Source organism: Pogonomyrmex barbatus, unplaced genomic scaffold, assembly GCF_055798465.1.
Source record: "Pogonomyrmex barbatus isolate J1 unplaced genomic scaffold, ASM5579846v1 scaffold12, whole genome shotgun sequence".
NCBI lineage: Eukaryota > Metazoa > Arthropoda > Insecta > Hymenoptera > Formicidae > Pogonomyrmex > Pogonomyrmex barbatus.
In genome coordinates this window covers 1,189,108-1,212,403 of record NW_028297108.1, presented here as the reverse complement: position 1 = coordinate 1,212,403, position 23,296 = coordinate 1,189,108, and the positions used below count along the sequence as shown (strand labels likewise).

General features: G+C 33.4%; 1 protein-coding gene and 1 long non-coding RNA gene across 2 annotated transcripts in view; both read left to right on the top strand.

Annotated features, from left to right (window-relative positions):
- The window catches only part of LOC105425611 (uncharacterized), a 53,646-nt gene that overhangs the window by 17,463 nt on the left and 12,887 nt on the right, over window positions 1-23,296 (top strand). Inside the window, exon 2 of the mRNA XM_089071714.1 lies at window positions 19,974-20,176. Within this exon, the coding sequence (XP_088927840.1) occupies window positions 19,974-20,176 (203 nt within the window). The remainder of the gene's footprint in view (window positions 1-19,973; window positions 20,177-23,296) is intronic.
- On the top strand, window positions 1,603-15,516 carry LOC148937647 (uncharacterized). Its single transcript, XR_016138129.1, has 2 exons — window positions 1,603-3,375; window positions 3,448-15,516. It is a non-coding gene; the product is annotated as an uncharacterized LOC148937647 (long non-coding RNA).

Below are 23,296 nucleotides of genomic sequence, written 5' to 3'. Positions count from 1 at the left end.
TAATGAAAGCCAGCAAAAAGGATCCTGTGTTCCTTTCTTGACATCTTTAATTAAATATGCACGTTTAATTAAAAGTTCAGTGTCGTATTGTCGCTCGTAAAAAATGCTCTAACTATATATAACGCTGTAATTATTTTTCTATTCTAATCTTTTTTTAAAAAATATAATATGCAGCCTCATTGAACGCATTAGCGTCGTTTCATCCTGCAGTTGACTCATAATAGTGCTGCCGTGACTTTGTCGTTCGAACCTCCCGTTTTCAAACCATGGAAATTAGCTGCAGGCGAAACGCCTTCGTAAAAGTCATCACGAGCCAGTGTCCCCATTTCCGTCTTGAATAATCGCAGCCTCCTGCGCTTCTCAAGGTTCTCGGCAAACCAAGCTTGTCGTTTGAAATTGAAAAGCTCATTTTTCTTTTTACGAGCAGCGTAAGAGCCAAAAAAGCTGCAGAATAGCCACATTCGGTTTTCCACCGCGTTCTATAATACAGTGAAGCGAACTTCACAATCTGTTTCAATAGTCTTCAAATGGATACTAGATTGCTCTTCCTACATTTTTCATTTGTTCTCTTTTACTACAATAGTTATTTCTCTTCAAAACCTTCAGTTAATTATATAAAAGCGGTTTAGTGCAAAGTAAAGAAAAAAAAAAAACAGAAAGAATTTCGCGAACTGCACGTTGGAATTTATTATTACATCAAACAATATATACCTTTTTACCTTACTATTATAAAATTTAATGTATTAATTAAACTTTCTGTACTTTTTCACTTGTTATTTGTTGTATCATCAGATTATTTCTTTCGTTTGCATAATGACGATTAACTTTCAGTTTTTTGTGACAAAAGAATTGTAAAAGTTAATAATATAATATTATTTTACCTAGAGAAATAGCGGAAAAAAATATTTATTAATCAACGCAACGTTTTCAGCTATAGTTTCCACATAGTGTGTTGTGTTTACTAAGAGATAAATCAAAAGAGAAAGTAGATTAAAAATATCAATATAAGTTTACTTGACTGTGCGATGTGATAGATTTAGGACAATGGCTACACCGCGATAGCCAATTCAAACCGTTATTTGATTTGTTGAAATTCGTTTGCTATTGTGCGACGGAAATATCGCCTTCTGTGAAAACACAGAAGTGAAAAAAACGTTAAAGTCAAAGCGCCGAATTTTTTCATCGACAGGAAGTATCTTAAAACAATGTGTCGATCAAACTATTCTCGATAACAAATTTGTAATTATTTGTAGCGCGTTATAATAATTTAATTTCCCGTCATTTGTACTTTTAATTATACCTATTATTTATAATTTTCTTTATTTCTGTTTTTCTTGTTTTACTAAAATTACACATTAAATAATAAATAATTATATAAAATTTTTATTTTATTTTATATATTCTAAATATATATTGATATTGAAAAATCGAGATTTCTCAATGCAACATTACTTGCCAGAATAAATTTAATAAAAATATATATAAATATATAATAAAAAAAAATATATATAAAAATATAATTAAAAAAAATATAAAAATATATATAAAATATAAAAAATATAAATATATATAAAAATATATATAAAAATATAAACTTAATAAAAACATATTTAAATAAAAGTTGAATAATAGCTTTGCATTCTATATAAATATCTCTCACTTTCACTTTATCAGGCAATAAAATTTCTATATTTATATTGAACTAGGTCTAAAGCAGCTTCTGTAACGGTATCTGTGTGTACAAAAATTCATTTCGGCATGTGCAGGAGTGCAAGTAAGAAAATTCGTTTTCCGAAGCCATTCCGTACAATCTGAGAGACCGAGGAGAGTGCCTTTGTCTCAACGTCGTTTGTACGACACAGAAACAAAATAGAGTTTCGCCACGTCGGCGATGCGTTCTCGAGCTCGTTCGAGATCGCCCCGCCGAGATGTTCAACGTGCCCATTTTCGAGCCACAGACAACGAGGCGAGGGCGAGTTTCCATCGTAAAAGTCATCATCCACCCCGTCCAGCCAGCCCGGCCTCTTATTCCACCATCGTCCTTTCCTATTCCCCGACGCTCTCGACGGATAAGACGAGCGCGCAGTTTAAAGATGAAACTCGAGTAAAGTGAATCGACCGTGCTCCAAACCTGAAAAGTTGCAACGCCAACAAGAGCAGTAGTAGCAGCAGCAGCAGCAACAGCAGCAACAGCATCGTCGTCGTGCGAAGCCGCGCCGGCTACAGTTGCCCGTAATTTTCTGCCGTTCGCTAGATGTGCACGGGGAGGCAATGAATATAGACGGTCGTACCTATTCGCAAGACCTAGGGAGTAATAAAGTACTTGACCGCAGTAAAGGACCGCATTTTTCTTTCTACCTGTTTACACTTCGTTATTCCACGGCGCTTCAGCACGCTCAGCGACGATGACGACTAACTAGGCGCGACGGCGAAATAACGCATAATAACTGACAATGTTGGCCGTTGTTCTTTCGCAACGGCACGCCCGTGATGAAAATTTATACAATTAAAGCGCGAATCTGTTGTGTTACCATGGTAGTCGACCATTGTATACTCTAGAGATGAAAGGTACATACCAACTTAACACGCAACTGTGTTGTGATAATGAAGTGTAATATTGTGTGAGATGCTGCAGGATAGTTCAAACAAAGGGAAAGCTATGAAGAGAGAGAGAGAGAGACGAGAGAATATTGCTAAATAAATCAATTTTATTCTCCGAATTTAATTGCTATCTAGAGAGAGAGAGAGAGAGAGAGAGACGAACAAAGAACTTGCGTAACTTAATAAATTTTATTATAAAACTATGAAAAAACAGAGGAGGCTACCTTTTTTTTTTTTTTTTTAACGAATAATATATACATCTTGTGTAATCAATATTTATATGAATAATACAAATGGTCTCGGCGTGATGAGATATCGTTTATGAGAAAAAACTAAACACGTCGTAATATTCGCGAAAGGAAATGTCTTGAGGGGGGGGAGCTAGTAACCGCGTATATCGTCGACGAGGAAGGTTACGATATAATTACGTACGCGCGCTCAGGCCGCCGACGAAACTCGTTCTAACAATTTTCAATTTCCTCCATGCCGCCTGGGTACCTCGCCCTCGCACTTATACCTCCTCGTATACGTTCGCATAAGTGCGTGGCGAAGGAACGTAGTTAGCTTGCGACCTTCATACCGCAACTTCCGCAGTACGCCGTCCATGCGCTCGTCTACTTCGTTATGTAATCGCGACCGACGAATGCAATCATGCACTCGGACGCCGTAGCTCTATTTCAAAGAAAATTAAGGAGAAGACGTACGTTCCTTGTTACAAAGCTGCGATGGAAATTCTGCTACGTGCGTAAAGCAGCAACGCAGGCAGTAACCGGAGTAACTACCGACAGTATTTCTAATTACTTGATTGAACACAGAAGAAGGATTGGTAATTAACTTTATTTCCAGGGAGAGAGAAATTAATTTTCATGCAGATTGATCGTTATACCAGCTTGCATTGTTATTTGTACTCTTCCAAAAGTCCTAATAAAGGCATGAGTAGAACCGTGGAAATATAAGAAATACAAGAAATATAAGAATAGCTGATATTTAATTCATACTGATACTTGTATACATTTGATAAAAATTGAAAATTACACCTTGATGACGAGTTAACTCAACGTATATATGTTGGTATAATTGATATTAAATTATTAAAATGGTACATTAGCTGCAAAAACTCAAATGACTATCGCAAGAATTTTTATGCTGCATTATTATATTCTATATAGTCTATTCTTCCCCGTTATAATATTCATCTAATATTATCTCTGTTTTATTTTCCTAATGGTGTCATTAACAACGAAGAATGTCTGAGTAGTATTTGCCAGATAGCTTTCCTTTTTTGCACGAAGATAAGATATGTTATTTCTATATCTTATATCTGTGCATGCTATTTCTATAAATTCTCGTGACACTGTTTCTTAATTGCGGATACTAAAAGCTAAACTAAGAAAGCTTTGTTCATCGTTACGTAGAAGCATTTGATTGGTTACTATAAGCAATTAGAAATTAAGTATTAAACCTACTACATAATAGATGAAATTTTATTTTTTATTTAATGATTCTGATCAATTTTGGCTTAAATAAATTTTTATTAATTATTCAGATATTTATTTAAATATTTATTCAAAATTGTGAAAAATTACATTCACAAAATTTGAATTATTAATTAGGAAAGAAAGTCGAAGAAATGCAACTTTCGTGTTAGTTGCTATATTCGCGTACTTTGTATAATTTGGGCGCTAATTTACACATGAAATCCTACAACTGCTTAATGTTTTCTTCATTACAATTCGTTTCAAAAAAAAAAAAAAAAAATGGAGGCACTTGTATTATTTCTACGAACTTTAAAAATATTATAACGTAGCTTTACATTTACTTATAACAAACCAATTAGATTACCATTAGACGTCAAAGATCCATACATTAAATTTCAAGGAATTTGGCGATTGTGAAAATGACATTTAAAGCTGCTCGGATTATATCTCTGTCTATGTTGCATCATGCAATTTCGATTCACCTCGCCACGATCCCTATATCCTCACGTCGGATTACTCGCGTTCTACCAGCGTTAGCGGGGGTGCGTTTAATTAAAAAACACGGCCCGGAATGTGTATATGAACGCATAGACGCGAAGGAGATGTTTGTAACATTCGAAAAACGAAAGCAATCGTGCAACGTGTGTGGCGAACCGTTGGGTCGCCCTAATTTCGCGCGTGACAATTAAACGTTATTCGTCGGTCACGCTACCGGCGAGAAAATTGCTCGGCCAGACAACACAACGTATCGTTGTCTCTCTTTTTTTTCTCTCCATCCACGGATTTCGGCTTCCGAACGGCTTCAAGCAAAACGAAATCGATTCGACTGCGTTTCAATTAAAGTTCTCGCACGACACGCGCCGCCGCGATGAAAGTAATGATTAATTGCACAGTTTCATTGATACGTTCGATTTTGCGACAGATTTCCTGAAAGTTTCGTCCCGATAGACAAATTTTGTCTCGATAGAAATTGAAACGTAACGATTGGATAGATAAAATAAAATAGTACACGCTTTTATTCTCTTACATTTATTTAAGTAAATATTTTTAAAAATACGAATAAAAATATTTCAAGAGGTTAAGTTTAAAGATAAAGTTCCTGCATCTCTGACAAATTATAAAAAATAATATGGAAAATATAAGTGATAAAAGTATGAAAAAAAATAATTTCTGTTAAAATAGTAATGAAATATCAAAATGTGTAAATTATTGTAAAAATTGTATAAAAATAAAAAAGATTTAAAGTAACGTCAGTAAATCGATATTAATTTTAATGGAAAGACTATAAGTTCTTTCAACTCATTCACTTTTAACTGTGTTAAGCGTCTGAAAGTTTCTTGTAAATCTGTATGGAAATACAGTTTTGTTAGCGTTTATAAACGAGTATCACTTTAAATAAATCTGGGAGCGCAATTTAAATGCACAATACAACACCATTTTCATTTTTACAATGTATTAATTAATAAAGTTAGCGGTTAACAATTTTGTTGCAATCGTAATAATTTTTAATTAGCATATATTATATTGATATTATATTGATATTATATATTTTTCACACAGTTTCTCTATGAATTGTTGTATTTAATATCAGCATGATACAAGTTTCTCTTTATAGAAGTGTTTAATACAAGTTTTTCTTTACTTTTATGTATTATACCATTTTGAAAAGGTCGCTTGTTTAGCAATAAAAATCAATTAAATCATATAGAGAAATATTTAAAAAAATATGAATAATTACTTCCAAAACATAGATTGATATTAACAATACGTTTTTATAAAAATATTGGAAATTCAATGTAGATACATCTGAAAAGTGTACTGAAATAATATCATATGTATGTCGTTCAACCAACGAAAAGATAATAACATCCGCATTTGCAAGTGCAACTTTTAAAGTAAAATCAAAAGAGAAGTTTCCAGATTTCTCCGATAATGGAATTGTAAAAGCATTAACTATATTTTTTAATCGTATTCTTCATCGTGCCAGCACTCAAATTCCCGTGATCGCATACGCTTCAAATAAATTCTATCGCACGAATCGGATGTGAATTGCTCAGAGACAATTTAAACATTAGTTTGTAATTCAGACATAACGGTTTGAAAGCAATTTAAATTTTCGCCTGGCAAATTCGAATTGCTTTTACAGAATTTGCATCGTATCGTGTATTCGCGTTGTATCACGTAGTTCGTGTTGTATGGTATCTTTCCATTGCATAATCCGTTTACGCGCTGTTCTGTTTAACGCTAACAAAAATTGCAGTAATTCTTAAAATATTTACATGAAACGCTATTAACTATACACAGATATTTTTGTTTTATTAATGTTGCAAGACGCTAGTATATGCAAATGAATAATAAAATATGCTGTCAAAAATATAAAACCTTAAAAAGGTGCTGCTATTCAATGTTCCGAATCTATATTTTTATTATATTTTGACTAAACATATAATACCTGTTTCTTAAAAAATTTAGAAACGCAAATATAAACTTTATATCGAATACATTGAGAAAAACTAAAGTAAATCTAACAATATATCGCTTTTTAGAAATGCTTACAAATGCAGTTTCGCATATTTTTGAAAGTGCTAATTTTTATGCCACAAAATGGCTCCTACAGGAAGAAAGGGACGCGAGACTTCCAGAAATTACAGAGCTAACATAATTCGACATTATTACACATAAAATTACACGGGGCTGACAAAGTTTCGTTAACGCGCAAAGGGTTCAATTAGCTAATCCTTTTGAAATTAAAGCGCGCACCGAAACCGCGCGTTTCGGAAGTGCGTTTTCGAAACGTTTCTTAGCGCGATGCGCGTATGCAAAGCGGGATGCGCGAATAGCGAAGAGACGCGGCGTCGTTTCCAATACTCGTTAAAAGGCATGTAAAGTAATGCACTTTCGTCGCGAACGCGAGCGGAGCGCGTCACGTTACAAAGCGTGGGTACCGGAACGCGCGGGCTGGCGATGATTTCCGGGGCTCATTAAGGCGGGTCCCGGAAAAATCCCGAGCCAGAACCGTGGGGATTTGAGCTGCGAGCGAAACGATAAATAAAGAGCGCTAAGAAAGATCTAAGACCAGGAAACGTGTGTTTCTGCCACTCGAATGCGGAACGGCGCATCGCGGGATATCGGGACCGCGGTAGAAAAACGTGGACGCGACTTGCGATGGAACGTGGAATAAAATCATTAGGCCGCGACGACGATCGAAAGAAGTTACATCCATCGTCCGCCATAACGCCGCGGCGGCTCTTAATTTTGCTTCCGTCTGCCACTTTAGCGAGCGGCGGATATTCCCGCGAGACGAATGCTCTGTCTAATATCGTATAAAAGTTGCGCGAAGAAAAAGGTTGCTCGCTACTGGTAAGTTACTATTTACGAGAAACGATAATTGTGTTTTATATACCGTTATTTAAAAATTAAAAAAAAATCTCAATTTTTTTTTAATTTCCTTTCCTTACTTTCCTTTCTTCAACGGTATTGAAAAAAAATTATTAAAAAAATAATATACTGAAAAATATTTTTCGGATAATCATTTTATTCTCTCAAAAACGATTTTTGTTTGTAAACCAAAAAGTAATTATTTATTTGATAGGCGCTATATGAGATTTGCGTGGAGATATTTTGAATTTACGGATTGCCAAATTTCCCTCGTCAGCGAAAAAACTCATACTGAAAAATAGTTTCACAGCGACATATAAAACGATGTTTCATTTTTTTGAATGCCCGAATGTAATGAAAGCTAACAGAAAAAGCACTTTTGTGACTGCGACGATGGGGATGATAACATATGTCGCGTAACGGTATGTCTCTTCTAACAGAGAAATAAAGCGTCAAATCAATATAAATAAATTGTGCTATTTTTTTCTGCCATGCAAACAATTTCATTCCAGGAATGTTATATTAATCATTAATATTTATGACGTTTCAAGTTATTCATATTCTCATAGTTTACTGTCTATTTATACATTTTATAACACAAAAAAGTAATAGAAACAAAGTAATTTACAAAGAAATTAAACATAGTTACTTGACAAATTTACTCACATTTTTAAGAAAAATAAAATCTGCCTTATTTTAATCTAAAAATAACATATAAATATGACATATATTTTAAAGATATTAATTATTTGTTTCCAAATATTTTATTTTGAATAAATTTAAAAAAGTATCAAATTTAACACTTTTTTAATTGGAATATTTCAAAGTTCCCTTTAATGTGATATATTAAATACTTTCAAACGCACTTTTCTTTTTTTTTTTTAATTCTCTGATGCAAAATTTCTCTTTCGATTAGATTGTCCAAACATGATATGTGCGTGGCCAATTGGTGGACGTACAAGCGTTTATAAGGCGGGCGAGCTAAAATAATTTCGCATAATAGCAAAAACGCAAGACTAACACGTTCGTTAGCAGAGTAAGTGATCCGTGGAACATGCAGCATCCTGCCGAACGAAAGTCGAAACGCCTCTGTTTCGTGTATCCAATACGCAATTAGGCTGATAGAGGTGTAATTGAAGCAAGGCAGTATCAAACCCTGCCCAGTTTATCCACAAGCTATCTCGCACGTACATTGTTCCGCTCATTAGGCGATCAATGTTTTGAAAACATTAATTTTATTTTCAAACACTTTATTTTTATTTATATATTTAACAAAGACTTGTAATTCTTTCTTAAATATAATTTAAAATATAACCGTTTATGTAACCGTTAAAAATTATTTATTTATTAGTAATATGAATCTTGAAACAGAAAGAAGTCTTTTTTATTCCAAATTATATACTATGTAATTTTTTTTTTTTAAATATCATCGAGAATTATAATTCTTTGTTAAATATAATTTAAAATTTATTAATTATAATTGTATTAAAAATTTATTAGCAATATGAATCTTGAAATAGAAAAAAATTTTTTTATTCCAAATTATATACTGTATAACTTTTCTTGAAATATCATCGATAATTGTAATTGTATTAAATAGATTCGAGTATGTCGTGATGATGTCGAGAATCGTTTTAAGGAATGCTATCAAGAAGAGTTTCTCTGGCTTCACGAATAATATTAAAATTCTTTGTGCGGTGTTAAATCATCATTTTTATAGCATAAAACGATTAATAAGTATATATTGTGTGTGTGATTTAATAATAATTTTTCCTATCCCATTGATGGGGTATTGATCGAACACTGTAAGAATTTGTATACATTACCCCCATGTGAATACTTCCTGAAATTGCTTCACGGATTGCCAGACCTCCCATGTGCGAATAAATTAAGCGCGCACTGTGAACATGTCCTCCGCAGTGACGATTGGTGCATGGCAGCGTTAGGGTTTCAAACAAGTTTACGGTTTAAGGCCGCCGTGGAAGTGTGGTTCAACAATCACGAAGATGGGAAGAGTCAGGGGAAACATGAGAATATGAGTTCATTGTTGGCCACGTATAGCCCCATAGAGACGCGTACAAGGGGATTGCACCTTATCCCCCACCTCCGTAGTCAGTATAATGTGCGCCTATTGTTACATTCGCTTCCTCATAACATCGTGTGTACATGAACGTAGGATACGTATCATTCTTTTTATTGCATTCCTTTTGCTATCTTTTGCTGCGGTGCGATACGAGCCCACGCGAGCCTGTCCGACATGATGCCAAGTACCTTTTCTCTCTCTCTCTCTCTCTCTCTCTCTCTCTCTCTCTCTCTCTCTCTCTCTCTCGATGTCGTCCTCGCGCTTCATCTCGATTTCAACGCGTGCCCTTCTTCATCTCGTTCGAATACGCAGAGCGAAGATCACATTTTTCATCTCGGATCATTATTATTCAAGTTACTCGGCGTGCAACCTAATCAAACTTTGCCTGCAATACTGGATTTGGTATCGCGCTACGTAACTCTAGCAGGTGCATTCAATACAATCAGAGATACCGAATACCAGTAAAATGAGAGAAGACGGCTGCAGAAGTCGCGGAGATTTTGAGAAATTGCGATCTCGTAACAAGCCGCGACCTGATTATTATTCATCCTGACGAGTAATTCTTATTGCAATAACATGAAGAAGTACGACTCTTTGCCGAGAAATATGCCGGCATTATCATTCTCTTCACTGTAATATTCTCGTTATCTTTACAAAACTTTATAATTGACTGCACAAAATATGTTATGAGAAAATGTTGTATGTACTATAACGGAAATACCGAACAATGCTTCAGTGATTGCCTTTTTAAACATCATTATGTCGCAACAAAAATATATAAAACACATATACATATAAAAAAATACTTTTATATTTATATTATATATAAAAAAATATTTTTATATTTCTACATATCCTTTTTAATATCGAACATTAAATTATTATTATTCAAATTATAATTATAATTATTAACTTTTACCTATAGATCTTTATTTTAATTTTATTATTTTATAATTAAAATATTGTAAAAACGAAACACTGCATTTTCCATTTCTACTGTATTGAGATAAAAACATTTTTTATATATTATTTTAAAAAACTCTACATTAAAATTTGTTGAAAATTTATAATTTTTCAGAGGTACAATTGTTATAATGTCTTGTATATAAAACATTTTTTGAAGGAAATAAACTAAGTAAATTCATACATTTTTTTATGTACATGGCTCTTCGCTGCATCTTCAATTTGAAGCCGTAGCCGCGCAGCTTATCTGAGAGATACGGCCTAGGCTCTTTCATTAAATCGGAAAATGGTGGTAATCTCGCCACCAGTTTCAAGATAGTACCCGCCTCGCGAATATCCGCGATATCAGTTCTGTGACTAGAATCAGTTTGCCCGGGATTTCCAGCGCCCGCGGCCAGTTGCATTACGAGAAGCTTCCAAGACGGTTCGCGATATATCGGATGCCGCGGCGGTATATCGACGAATTCACCACGCTCGGAGAGTTCGAAATCGACAAATTTCGCCGACGCCGCCGCCGCCGCCGCCGCCGCCGCCGCCTCTGATTCACTTCCTCCCTCCTCCATCCGACAACGCGGGAGAGAAGCCGAGAGGAGCCCGTATCTCTCGAAGAGCAAGTAAATCACAGCCGTACACAAACATGCCGCACATACTTCTAAAGTTAAGCTTGCCGAACGGGGTTTCGGGCGAGCCGGGGCGAAGGATGATGCCGACGGGTGGAAGCGTCGATGCGCGAACCAGAAGACAACGTGAAATTGGAAAATCCATTGTACCGTACCTCCACCCCCACGTCCCCATACGCGCGCGCGCGTGCATCCCCCTCACACCACACACACATACACACACACACGCGCGCGCGCGCGCGCGCGCGCGCACACATACGTATGTCAAACGTACGTATTCATACATATGTCAACGCACGCCGTGTTTCCGCGTTTCAAATCACACATCGTGCAAAATATTTTAACATACGTAATATACATAATATGTAAATATAACATGTATACGTAATATGTAAATATATACGTAATTCATAACATGTGCACAATTTAATTCGCTCGTTCCGTTTACAATTTGTCCATGTTTAATAGAAACGAGAGATATATTTCTCGTTTCTATTAAAATCAAGATTTTATTAATAATAAGATACTAAATAAAATCAGAATGTATATATATATAACGCGCGCTCGTGTTAATAAACTTTGATCTTTGTCTGGAATTTTTATTTTTAAATACATCTTTTATTTTTAAATACATTGACACAGAAACATTTATATCTATAGGAATTTAACAAAGAATATGTCACGGTTAAAGATAAGTGTGCGTTTCATTTGATATTCTGGTTTTCGTGTTTAATTTGATTATTACTATGGCCAAAGATAGTCTCTAGGTGTCTGAGAGGTCATTTATCTTCGTTGCTCGCTATTTCAAGACACTATTTCGACGATGGAGTCAAGATGATGGAAAGTTTCGAACGAAAGGCTATTAAAAAGTTAGCGAATCTTGATAGAAAATGTTTACTTCCATAGTCGGATGAAGAAAGTAGAATATATATATATATATATATATATATATATATATATATATATATATTCCACTACTTTTCCTTCTGTTATGAATATTACTTTTAATTAATTCTTTAAATAAATTCAAGAGAAGACGTGTTGCTACGTATACAGTTAATTTTTAAAATTGATTTACCTCGCCAACGAATTTTTCAACCAAATTTAGTGTAACGTTATTTTATTATTCTATTGTTGAAAAGTTCTCAGTTCTCTTATGATAAAAGATATATAACCTGACTATCCGTGTCTTCTCATGCGCAAAGGCAAATAAACGACATCTCAGCGACTTTACACCTTTCCTCCGGTTGAAAAATTTCGGCGTAAAGGCGGAGAAAGAGAAAGAGAGAAAGAGAAAGAGAGAAAGAGAAAGAGAGAAAGAGGGATTGGCGGGATAGTTTTGGAAAGATATCGGTCGAGCTTCCTCGCTTATTTTCCCGCGGCAAATTCAACGGCGCGCAGACGACAGCCGTATCAGAGATACGTGCCGGGTGGCCCGGTACGCAGAGCAACGCATATCCGCTTTTCCGCGCGCCGCCGATTTATTCGCGGCTCAGCGGCAAAGCCACTTCGATCCATCCGATGGTAAAGCCCTTGCTCGACCGTCCTCGCATTTGTAGACGTATCCACGACGTATCGTATTCCGCACTCCGCGGACTTCGTATTCCCGCGCGACAACGCGTTACACAACTGAAAGCGGGCGAATACTGGAAATTCATATTTGCATATACGTGCCACCGGGCGAGAAAGACGAGAACGTCTGGAACTTATGTATACAGTCACCACAACCTTCTCTCCCCAAAACCTTGACTATACTTTTCGAAAGTGTGCGCGTAACGCTTTGTGTGCCGCTCCTCGAAAAGCCGGGGAGGATAAGTCACTTATGAGGCGTTTCACATAAATCATTTCCGCAAAATACTTTCAAGCCAAGCAAAATTTAATTAAACATCAATCAAATCAAATTCGAATTAATAACATCACGCGTATTATTATTTATACGCCGTTTAAATTTATAATAATCTTCCCTGGTTTCTAATAATTGCATATATTAACTTTGTAAATAATCCGTATTAGTTATTGAACTATCGATTTAAAAATAATCGAATTATGCTGAAAGGACAGATCAAATTGTAAAATGTTTTATTATTCCTTGTGAGTACACTTGCTTCGTATTCACACAGGCGACAGAATAATGTCGATAGAATAGTGAGCTGATTCGAAGTGGAGTAAAGGGAATAAGGTATTATGCAGTGAGAATTTGCAGGTAGCGCGTGAAAATAAAAAACGGATTGACTAGTACAATGAAAGATGGAGATAGATATCACTCGTTATTACCTGAAATTACTGGAACTCATTTTCCTTTGGGGCGAGAGACAATGGTGCAATCATCCTGCAAGGGATTTTGATCTACTGCTACTATATGCATAAACAATTAAATTACAAATATCGCGTAATCATTTTTATCATTAGAAGTGTTCACGTGGAAGGAAGTTGATCGCGGTTCACGAGGAGAAAATTTCAATTGTACATTGAATACGTAGTGTCTAATACGCGTCTAATCCTAATGGGATCTTAACGTCACGGAAGTTAAAAATATAATATGAAAGAGCAATTGTCAAATTGGACGATCTCGCGATCTCTGTAAGTCTCCAACGTAAGAGAATATCTTCTTTCAGAAACGTTTCAATGGAATAGGTATTCTTGTGTATTCGCTTTGAACTTTTACATTTGGATTCCTAGTGTGTTTGAAGACTCCAAGCGATTCGAGCTAACTCGAGTAGCTCTATAGAATATTCGATGGCTACGAGATATTTTCGAGCTACGTACAATCAAAGCATTTCGAAAAATTTCGATATTCAGTTGATGATAGTGCGATAAATAAATGTGATAAGATGTATGATAAAATTATCATTCGTTATAAATCTTTATAAATAAAATTAATTTAAAACGCTACGTCAATGTAATTCTTTGAATTAGAAACACATTATTACACATCATTAAATAAAAAAGCAATTAAAATAAAAAATTAAAATAAAATTAAAATTAAAATAAAAAAAATGATGTAAATATTTTTATGCTGCTTAAAGTGCACTAATTTGTACAGTGTACATATATAGTACAAACAAAATATTCTGCGTATTTTTTAATTTGCTTTTATTTTATACATCTGCAATGACTGAATTAATGCACTCAATTTTAAATGTTTGGACCATTATTAATCATAAGAAATTATTTCATTACGTATTGATATCTTACAATTGTAATTAGTTATCGATCTCGCTTACCCTAATAATGAAAGGCCTTTATTTATATTCCCGAAGTCATTCTTTTAACCCTAAGCTAATTAAATTATAACACAAGAGCGCATTTATGCGCAAGCAAAATAGGTTGCTTGCTCATGAAAATAAATTTTGAATAGTAGCATGTATTCTTTATATCTATCTTTTTTATTAACCTTGTTTTTAAAATGCTTGATCATATTGTAAATAATTTAAATTCTTCTAAGGATCGCGCGCGTTATAAAAGGAAGATGAATGAAGATAAATATGAAGATAAATAAATCGAGAAAGATTAGAGAAAAATTTTTGTGTGCTTACAAACAACAACAGTGTACAAACTCGCGCTTGTCCAAAAGAAAAAAATTGTACATAATTCTGTCTTGCAATATCAAAATAAATAAGATTTTTCTTGCATGTTATAACGTGCGGCCAATGAATTAGGTATGCGAAACGTGTCACAAATTTTTTTTATTCTTCACGAAAAAAATAATAATATAAACAAAATTAAATTCTGCGCAACAAAAATAAATTTTATATTAATTAGTTAAAATAAACATAAAAAATTAAGAATTCGAAACTCATGGAAACTCATAAAAATAATTTATTGAAAATATTAAATTTTATATACTTTATTACAAAAATATGATAAAAATATTAATTATTTTTTAAAATGTGATTTAAAAGTAATTGAAAATGTTTAAGTATATAAGATTTTAAATTTGTTTCTTTCATCTGTAAAAGTAAACATTGTAATTAATTGCTTTATTTAAAAATCTAAGAAATAATATATATCTATCTTAAATCATTAAAAAAAAAACAGCAAAATTTTATAAGAAGATATTTGATATTTAAAAGAAAAGTATGGATATTAGTTGCACGTATTATATAACTTAGCTCAAGCATTACCGAGATTAGATTTTAAATTAATTGAACCCATTCCCGAGAGTAATAAGAAAAATGAAACAATTTTATAAAAATAAATAAAAATTAACTCAGTGTGTTAGATAATGCACAATTTTTCTTGATTACTTAGGTTTTTGTGAATAATTTATAGTCGATTTTTTCGAAAGGAATAAACTTGGATAAACTTTTATAATATTTTTTTATGATATTATTTTATCTCAATATATTGAAAGTGATAGATCTTGTTCTATTACATGAAATTTATCCGAGATGATTGATATATTTATATGAAAACTTTTGCACAGTAATTTGAAAGTTATGATAAAATAAAAAATAATTACACAATAAGTATACAAAAAAATAATTTACAAGTTACAAATTAACAAAGTATTTTTGGCTCTATTTTATTAATCGAGAAATAAAAAAAAAATTCTTTAAGTTTGACAAGACAATGTTCGCATGATGTGCGCGAGGAAATATTTGAAAGTAATGTGCGCTCAGTTATAAAGTTTTTACGAGTATCGTAAAATCAAATAAAAGTTGAAAGATATTTCGCGAGGGTCTGCGTACTACTTTTCACCGTTTGGCTTCTTTCTGGTCATGACCGATCGTTCCCCGATAGCCGTTAGTTCAGAAAGTTCAAAGATTCGCTCGGTTCACGGTCTTTCGATATTAAGCAAATAGAATCCGTGATTTTCATTGGAGATTAAAATCATGCCGGCGCGACACCACGATATTTGCATCAATCCTAACGCTTTCATTTCTGAGAAAAAAAATTCAAAGAATGCCCGTATCGCCCATCGATCGTAAACAAATCGCAACGGATTACATGTAGCAGAATCGTGATGAGCCAGCGATTTATGCAGCTCTGAAAAGCGAATATGAGGAACGTTTTATATAATGAGACTTTACATTGCCTTAAAGGTAGCCTCTGCTTCAAGAAAAGGGCACTCGGTTATATTGCCCTAAGGTGCAATCATAATCCTTCATATATCCTTTACTCACCACAATTTCTTGCAGACTGATATCTTGATATAAGGTAAAGTATCCGCATTACATATTAATAGATTCATTAGTCAAGATTTTAGATTCATCGCAAATTGTACGATTTTGTGAGTAACGAGAGAAATTGCTTCACTGTGAATTTTGATCGGGCTCGCGTAAAATTATGTGACACGGTGCCAGCTTGTTAAATAAGTTCTAAAAAGTGAAAAAAAAATCCGTGCTGCTTTCATTCATTCGATACGCAAGCCGATCGGAGTGTGCTCGCCGAGTAAGAGGTTTTGCAATGCGTATTTTCAATATCTTTTTCCCTGTCTGCTCTCTCGCCTTTCATGAAACAATAAAAGCTCTATAGCCGGCGTTCTTTTACGGGGATGGGTTTTTCATTTAGTTGAGTTTCGAAGGAAGAAAGGGATCTCATTTCAGAGCACGGGCTCTTTACGCCTTTGGCTTTTCCGGCTTCATGGCTGTAAGGTATCTGGATATGCATAATGTGCAAAAGGTTTCCCGAGAAATCTTCACTCGCACATCGGCGAACGCATAAGTAATTACGTCGCAATTAAGAGTTTAGGATTATCTCGTGAACCCTCTCGGTGGCGTATATTTTGAAATAAACACGGCTGTGCGGCTCGTGGTAATTACGTTTTGATTCTCAACAGTCAAACAATAATCGTCTACCTTTTATTACAATTTACATGTAAGCTATATGCATATACATTACATTACATCTATTAATAATCGCATCACCTTTACATATATATTTTGAGTAACAAAATATGAATAAAAAAGTGCAACATGTTATTAAAATTTTAAAAGGTAATTTTGACATATATCTTGTATTTTTTTTTTTTTTAATTTAAATTAATTTATCAAATAGAATGAGAATTGATTTTGTATGTAAAATCGTTTCTTTTAATAATAACTGTAAAAACGTCGGAATCAAATATGTTTTTTTAATAATCCAATATCAACACGTAAACAAGGTAACGTCACCGATACTATTAAAAAAATCAAAAATAGGAGTCTCGGTATAACGAACATTTCAAACATTTCATATATCGATTTCGAAAGTACTGTTTCGCATTACTCTAAAAGCTATCGCGAGGTATAATAAACGTGTATATGTTCGCTTTGTTCATTTGGTTACCACTCTTATTAGCTGATTAGCATAACGTGTTTAATCTGTTGCTTGCTTCACGTGTGATTGATTATGCAACATTCGGTGTGTACGGCTCTCGTGACGCTTCGCTACTCGCTACCTATCCAACGCTGCAAGAATTTATAAATTCATGAGGGAGAAACGCAAACCGGCCACAAAGGGCCGATTTCGAATCTGTTTGAGCGTACACTCGCGGGCTCCATTATTCTCGCGATAATTTAAGACGAGTCTGATATATATATACGCAGCGAATTTATGCGATGCCATTGTCTCGGGGTTGCCGTTATTTATACGGGAAGATTTCGCCTTCCAAAAACGGAAGGCGCGCAACACGATGAGCCGTGATGCGAATAACAATCGCGCGTTCCTCGCGCGAGGGGCGGTAATTAAGGATTTAGCGAGGTGATTAGCGAACGCCTGGTATTTAAATCTCGCCGTTGCGATCTGCAAAAGGTGCGCTGTTGCACCGAGGCGCACGTTGAGGCCAAACAACTGATTATTACGTAGCCCAATGCTGAAACTTTAAGGAGCAGACGTTCCAATTACTGGCTCTAATTACGTAACGTTCCTCTAATACGTCGGCCAACTTCAAAACTGTGGCGGTGATTAGTGATAAAGAGTCGCGCGTTTCTGCAAGTGAAAAACTTTCGCTTTGCTAAGACGAAGGTATTCCATCAGAGGAAAACGGGAACGTGTCTGATGACGTCTATTATGATGCGACAATTAAAAGCAGTTATTTGCAAGGAAAAACGATTTAGAAAATTACTCTCGCTGACGTGCATTTTGCCATCAAGGAAGGACGTTATGTTCGCCATCAAGGAAGTCGTCTATATATATATATATATATATATATATATATATATATTTTAAATAAAATACAAGTTTATTTTAACAGTTATGAGCAATTCCATTACTTTTTCTCTCCTCTTCTCGCCGCCTAATTTCTCAATTATAATTACTTTGCAAATTAATGATCGTTTAATTACTTTATTAGCACAATGACCACCGACGGTTTGAGGCATAAATAATTAATTATAGGAGGATACACCGAAAAACGATTAATTAATGACCAAACTTTCGTGTTAGTCCTCCGCTGCTAGTCCATGGCACGCTCGCTGATCGTTGATCTCTCGTAAACTCGCGCACCGTGCGAAATATACAATCTCTTCGCTTTAAATTTTTTTCTTTTTTTTTTTTTTTTTTTTTCATTTAAGCCGAAACAATGACGAACTGCAGATTTCTCGCAACTCGTTGCTGATAAGAGCCGGAAATTTGCAGCAGCGTTGTAACACGCGTTGATAAGCACTTCTATGTAACGCTTTTCGGTCATAGTGCTGACATTTCTCTGTATCATGTTTGATACTTTATATACCGCTAAACGCCTGCAGCACGTATTCTGCATGCATACTAATTAAGATATAACGGACCACCCAGTAAATCGCACAGCATCCCATATTCCCGAGATAAAATAGTTTTCTCGAACTACATCATTAAGTCGCTCGTTAATGTTACAGATCTTTATTTTGGGCTCGACTTTTTCTCTCAATTAAAAAAAAAAATTCTGTATCAACCTCTGATGAAAACCGTGCTATAAACAGCTAGTTTAAAGAGTAAAAGATGATCCTCCAAACCTTCGATGAATAATGCACGACAACGAGGTACATAAAGTGCATTGGAATGGTAATAAGTTCCAAACTCGATCTAAGCAAGTGCGCAATGGATGGACTTAAAAGTCAACGGCCGTGATGTTATTTTTCACGATCTTTTCAAGCGCTTTGCAAAATACGATTGGCAAAATGCCTTCTCGTTCAGCAATTGTGATTCGCGGAGCGAATAACATTGACGATGGCAGGATTACGTGAATGTTTAAATATTTTTTTCATTTAAATTATAAGTAAATAAGATAATTAAGTAAGTTATCTCACTTACTTGAAGATTATTAAGTGAGACAAGTATCTTGATCAACTTGTTCCTTTCAATAAGAGGAAAGAAAAATAGCTTTGTCCAATGAAAAGATTTAATGAATAATAAAAATAATGCTGAGTATTAAAATTTTCCTTAAAAGTATTTAACGTGAAACATTTAAAAAATATTTAATATTAAAAATGAATATAATTCGTCACGGATGCTAGTTTGCCAAAGCATTTATTAATGAAATTTATTCACGTTGGTGTATTGTGTGCATGTTCAAAATATTTTATATACTTTCATTAAATTTATGAAACTTTTCAAGTTTAAAACTCAATATAATAAGAAAAGTTAAACCTAAATTTTATTTTTATTTTTTTTTTAAATTAACATTATTTTCTTTTGCTCTTAATATACAATGTATATGTATTCTATATAAACAGAGAGAGAGAGAGAGAGAGAGAGAGAGAGAGAGAGAGAGGGAGATTTAAAAGAATTGTTATATTTAATGTCGATAATGATTATATACATGTTATTTTTGTTAATATAATAAGAAAAATAACAAAAATAATTATTAAAATAATTTTTTTACAATTTATCCACTCAACATTTAATTTCAAACTTGTGCGATCGATAGTGACCTATTTTTTATTTTTTTAGACGTTCATGGACTGAGCAATGTGACGATCGACATTCCATTGGCAGTGGCAGTTGGTACAACAGTCAACATGTCCTGCAGATACGATCTACAATCGGACACTCTTTATACTGTCAAATGGTACAAGGGGACGGAATTTTTTCGATATGTCCCCAAGGAAATGCCACCGATCGCGGTATTTGGAGATCTCGGGACAAGAGTCGTGGTACGTATCACGTTATATATGAAATGTTACAATATCGAAAGATAGATCTAGACATGCAATTTTCTAATGTACTGTTCTAATGTACTGTTTCATCTGAGAAATAGGAAAAGGCTCGACAACTTATTATACGATTTAAGATAGATATGTTTATAAATATTTAATCAATGCCAACACAAATTTCAAATATTTGTTCAATTCGGAAAATAAAAAATTTTATAAGTTTTATATATATATATATATATATATTTTATATATATATATATATATATATATATATATATATAATTATCAGCACTGTAAATATATATTCTATATATAACTCTATATATAAAATTTATAAAATTTGTATAATTATATACTTTATATATATATATATATATAAATAAAGTATATAATTATACAAATTATATACTTTATATATATATATATATATATATATATATATATATATATATAAATAAAGTATATAATCAAATTATTTAAATGTAAAATTAATCTTTTTTTATTTTACCTGTTTGTGATATTTTAAAGTTTAAAAAACTATATAAAATATCTATAATTTCTAAACTGTCTCAAATATTCCACTATAATTGGAATCGTTAAAACTGTACGCCGAATTTTATTAATCCATATATGCAATTAATTGTTTCAAAGCCAATTCTTTTCTTTTATAATGATTTTATTAAAAATCATTTTTTATTTTTCAACGAATTAATTTGTTTATAACACGAGGAGATAGTGTTTTTATATTTTTATATATATATTTTTATATTTTCATTTGGAAAAATAAACTATAAATTAATAAAAAAATATTTGTCTTATTTTGCGATCCAATATAACGGATATCTTGTAATCCGCAAAAAAAACACATATAATATTATTCCTATTACCATCATGTTTTTAACTTAAAAATGTTATTTTGGCATGTTTTATGGTAAAACGACAATCCTCTCGCAGTCAATATCGGTGAAACGAAATAGCATTCACGTCATAACATGCGCAAAATGTAAGGCAGATTGCATGCTGTATATGCAAACGAATATTTGCAGCGCATATCTGGCATGCATGAAGAAAAAAAAATAATAATAGCTGTTGCAAAAACTTAAAGGTCCGTAAAAATATATAAACTTGATATTTAAAATAAGCGCAGTGTATACAATTATCAAAATTTTATTGTTGCATATGTTTTGTTTATTCACGTATTTATCATGAATTATTATTTAATCTTTATTTAAGTAATAAAATATACAAGTAAAATGTTATCGCAACTCGATCTATAACAAATTGTATAAAAATTATGTTATATGTATCTAAAATCTTTCAGAATCTGATATTTTTATACAATGAAACAAGCACAAATAATTTTTTCTGATATAAAATATTGGCAAACGACAGCATATACCATTCGTTTTCCTCTAACTTTAATGTTTCGTCATTCAATATTTGAAATCCGTTAGCGTGACGATTTATTTCAGAAAAAGTACAGCATCCTTTCTTCATGTTCCTTTCCTATCACGACACGCAAATGTAAAATACATTTACTTCCTGTAGACGTTACGAGCAAATATACTTCCGAAGTTCGCATTTTACGTTCGGAAAACTGTATTTTTAACATAAAAGTACAGTTTATATGTGATACTTTGCCGCGATGTGTGTCGTTATATCGCATTACTAAAATTAGCTTAACAAAATAACCTCGACAAAAAGAAACGTAATATATTACAACGCTACATTAAAGAAGTATGTCGTGCAACACAATTAAGCTAAATTATCACGTACTCAAAATACAACCCAGGTAACATCATTATTCATTCGGCTACAGGAATTATAACCGCCATCTATTTTACGCTTAATAAATACGCAATGAAGTACGTTAGTATACATTCACACGAAATACAACTCTCTTATGATACAACCACGTCCTACGTCCTTCCATTGAGCTACAAATACAGAGATACTGCAGCATAAACAGTATAATAGAACCATGAGTGATATCTAGTATTTAATAGAAAGCAATCGTAAATTACGAGATAGAAAATTTTCTCCCGTTTATGATGGCGCCTTTAATTTGCAATTTTATCGCGACTATCACGGTCTGCCGTTACATGCCCAAGATTCCTTTCTTTATCTAGTAATTGAACTATTCAAATAGTTCTTCGCGCTATTAACCTCTTTGTTTTCCCACGCTAACTTGTTCGAAATGTGTGAGAATTATTGTGTGTAAATGAGAACAATAATCTATATCTTGCCTTATAATCTAACAGACATAAAATGTAAAAATCAACCATTATCTTCGCTAGACGTTCATCAATATCAGATGTATGTAAAACCGGTATGATAAATCAAATATTATACGAATTTCAATATTATTTTGACACACGACACACTTACCTTTGCTCTGGCTTCTAAATGCTCTCTTTGCTTATTAATGGTAAAAAAAAATTATTCTTCGCTAAACAACGTTTTTTGCTGCAGCAAAGTTTGGTAATCTACTTTTCATTACCGTGTATTTATATAAAAAGCTACATGAAAGCTCTTTCTTTGCTATCTTGAATAAAATTCACAATAACTTATTTCTTTTTTCAATGAGAATCTTGAATAGTTTACTGTTGAAATTTTCTTCCTAATGAGATCCTTTTGTAAAACAATGTCTTTACATTTCCATTCTTGTTTCAAGACAGAATGTTTCAAAGACAATTTTTTAAATTTATCACGACAGAGAGAGAAGAGAGAGAGAGAGAGAGAGAGAGAGAGAGAGAGAGAGAGAGAGAGAAGTCAGTCGCGCGCAGTCGATTACGCACTATCGCATTGACAGAAAAAGAAATGAGAACAGAAAAGTCCAGTCGAAGCTATGCGATATTTCGAATTACGACATGTACATGTGTATACGTGTCGTCAGAGAAGAAAGAATAGTCGCTACAAAATCAATGTTTTCAGAGCGAGTTAAAAAAGCTGTTAAAAGCTTTATCCAAGCTGAACTAAAGCACAACTAACAGCTTTATTCAATCCGAATTAAAACACAAGTTAAGCATTTGCTCAGTCTCTCAAAGTATTCTAGCTTTAAATTGCTTCTGTTATAATTCCTTCTGTTTCGACGAAATATTGAACAAAAATATTTAC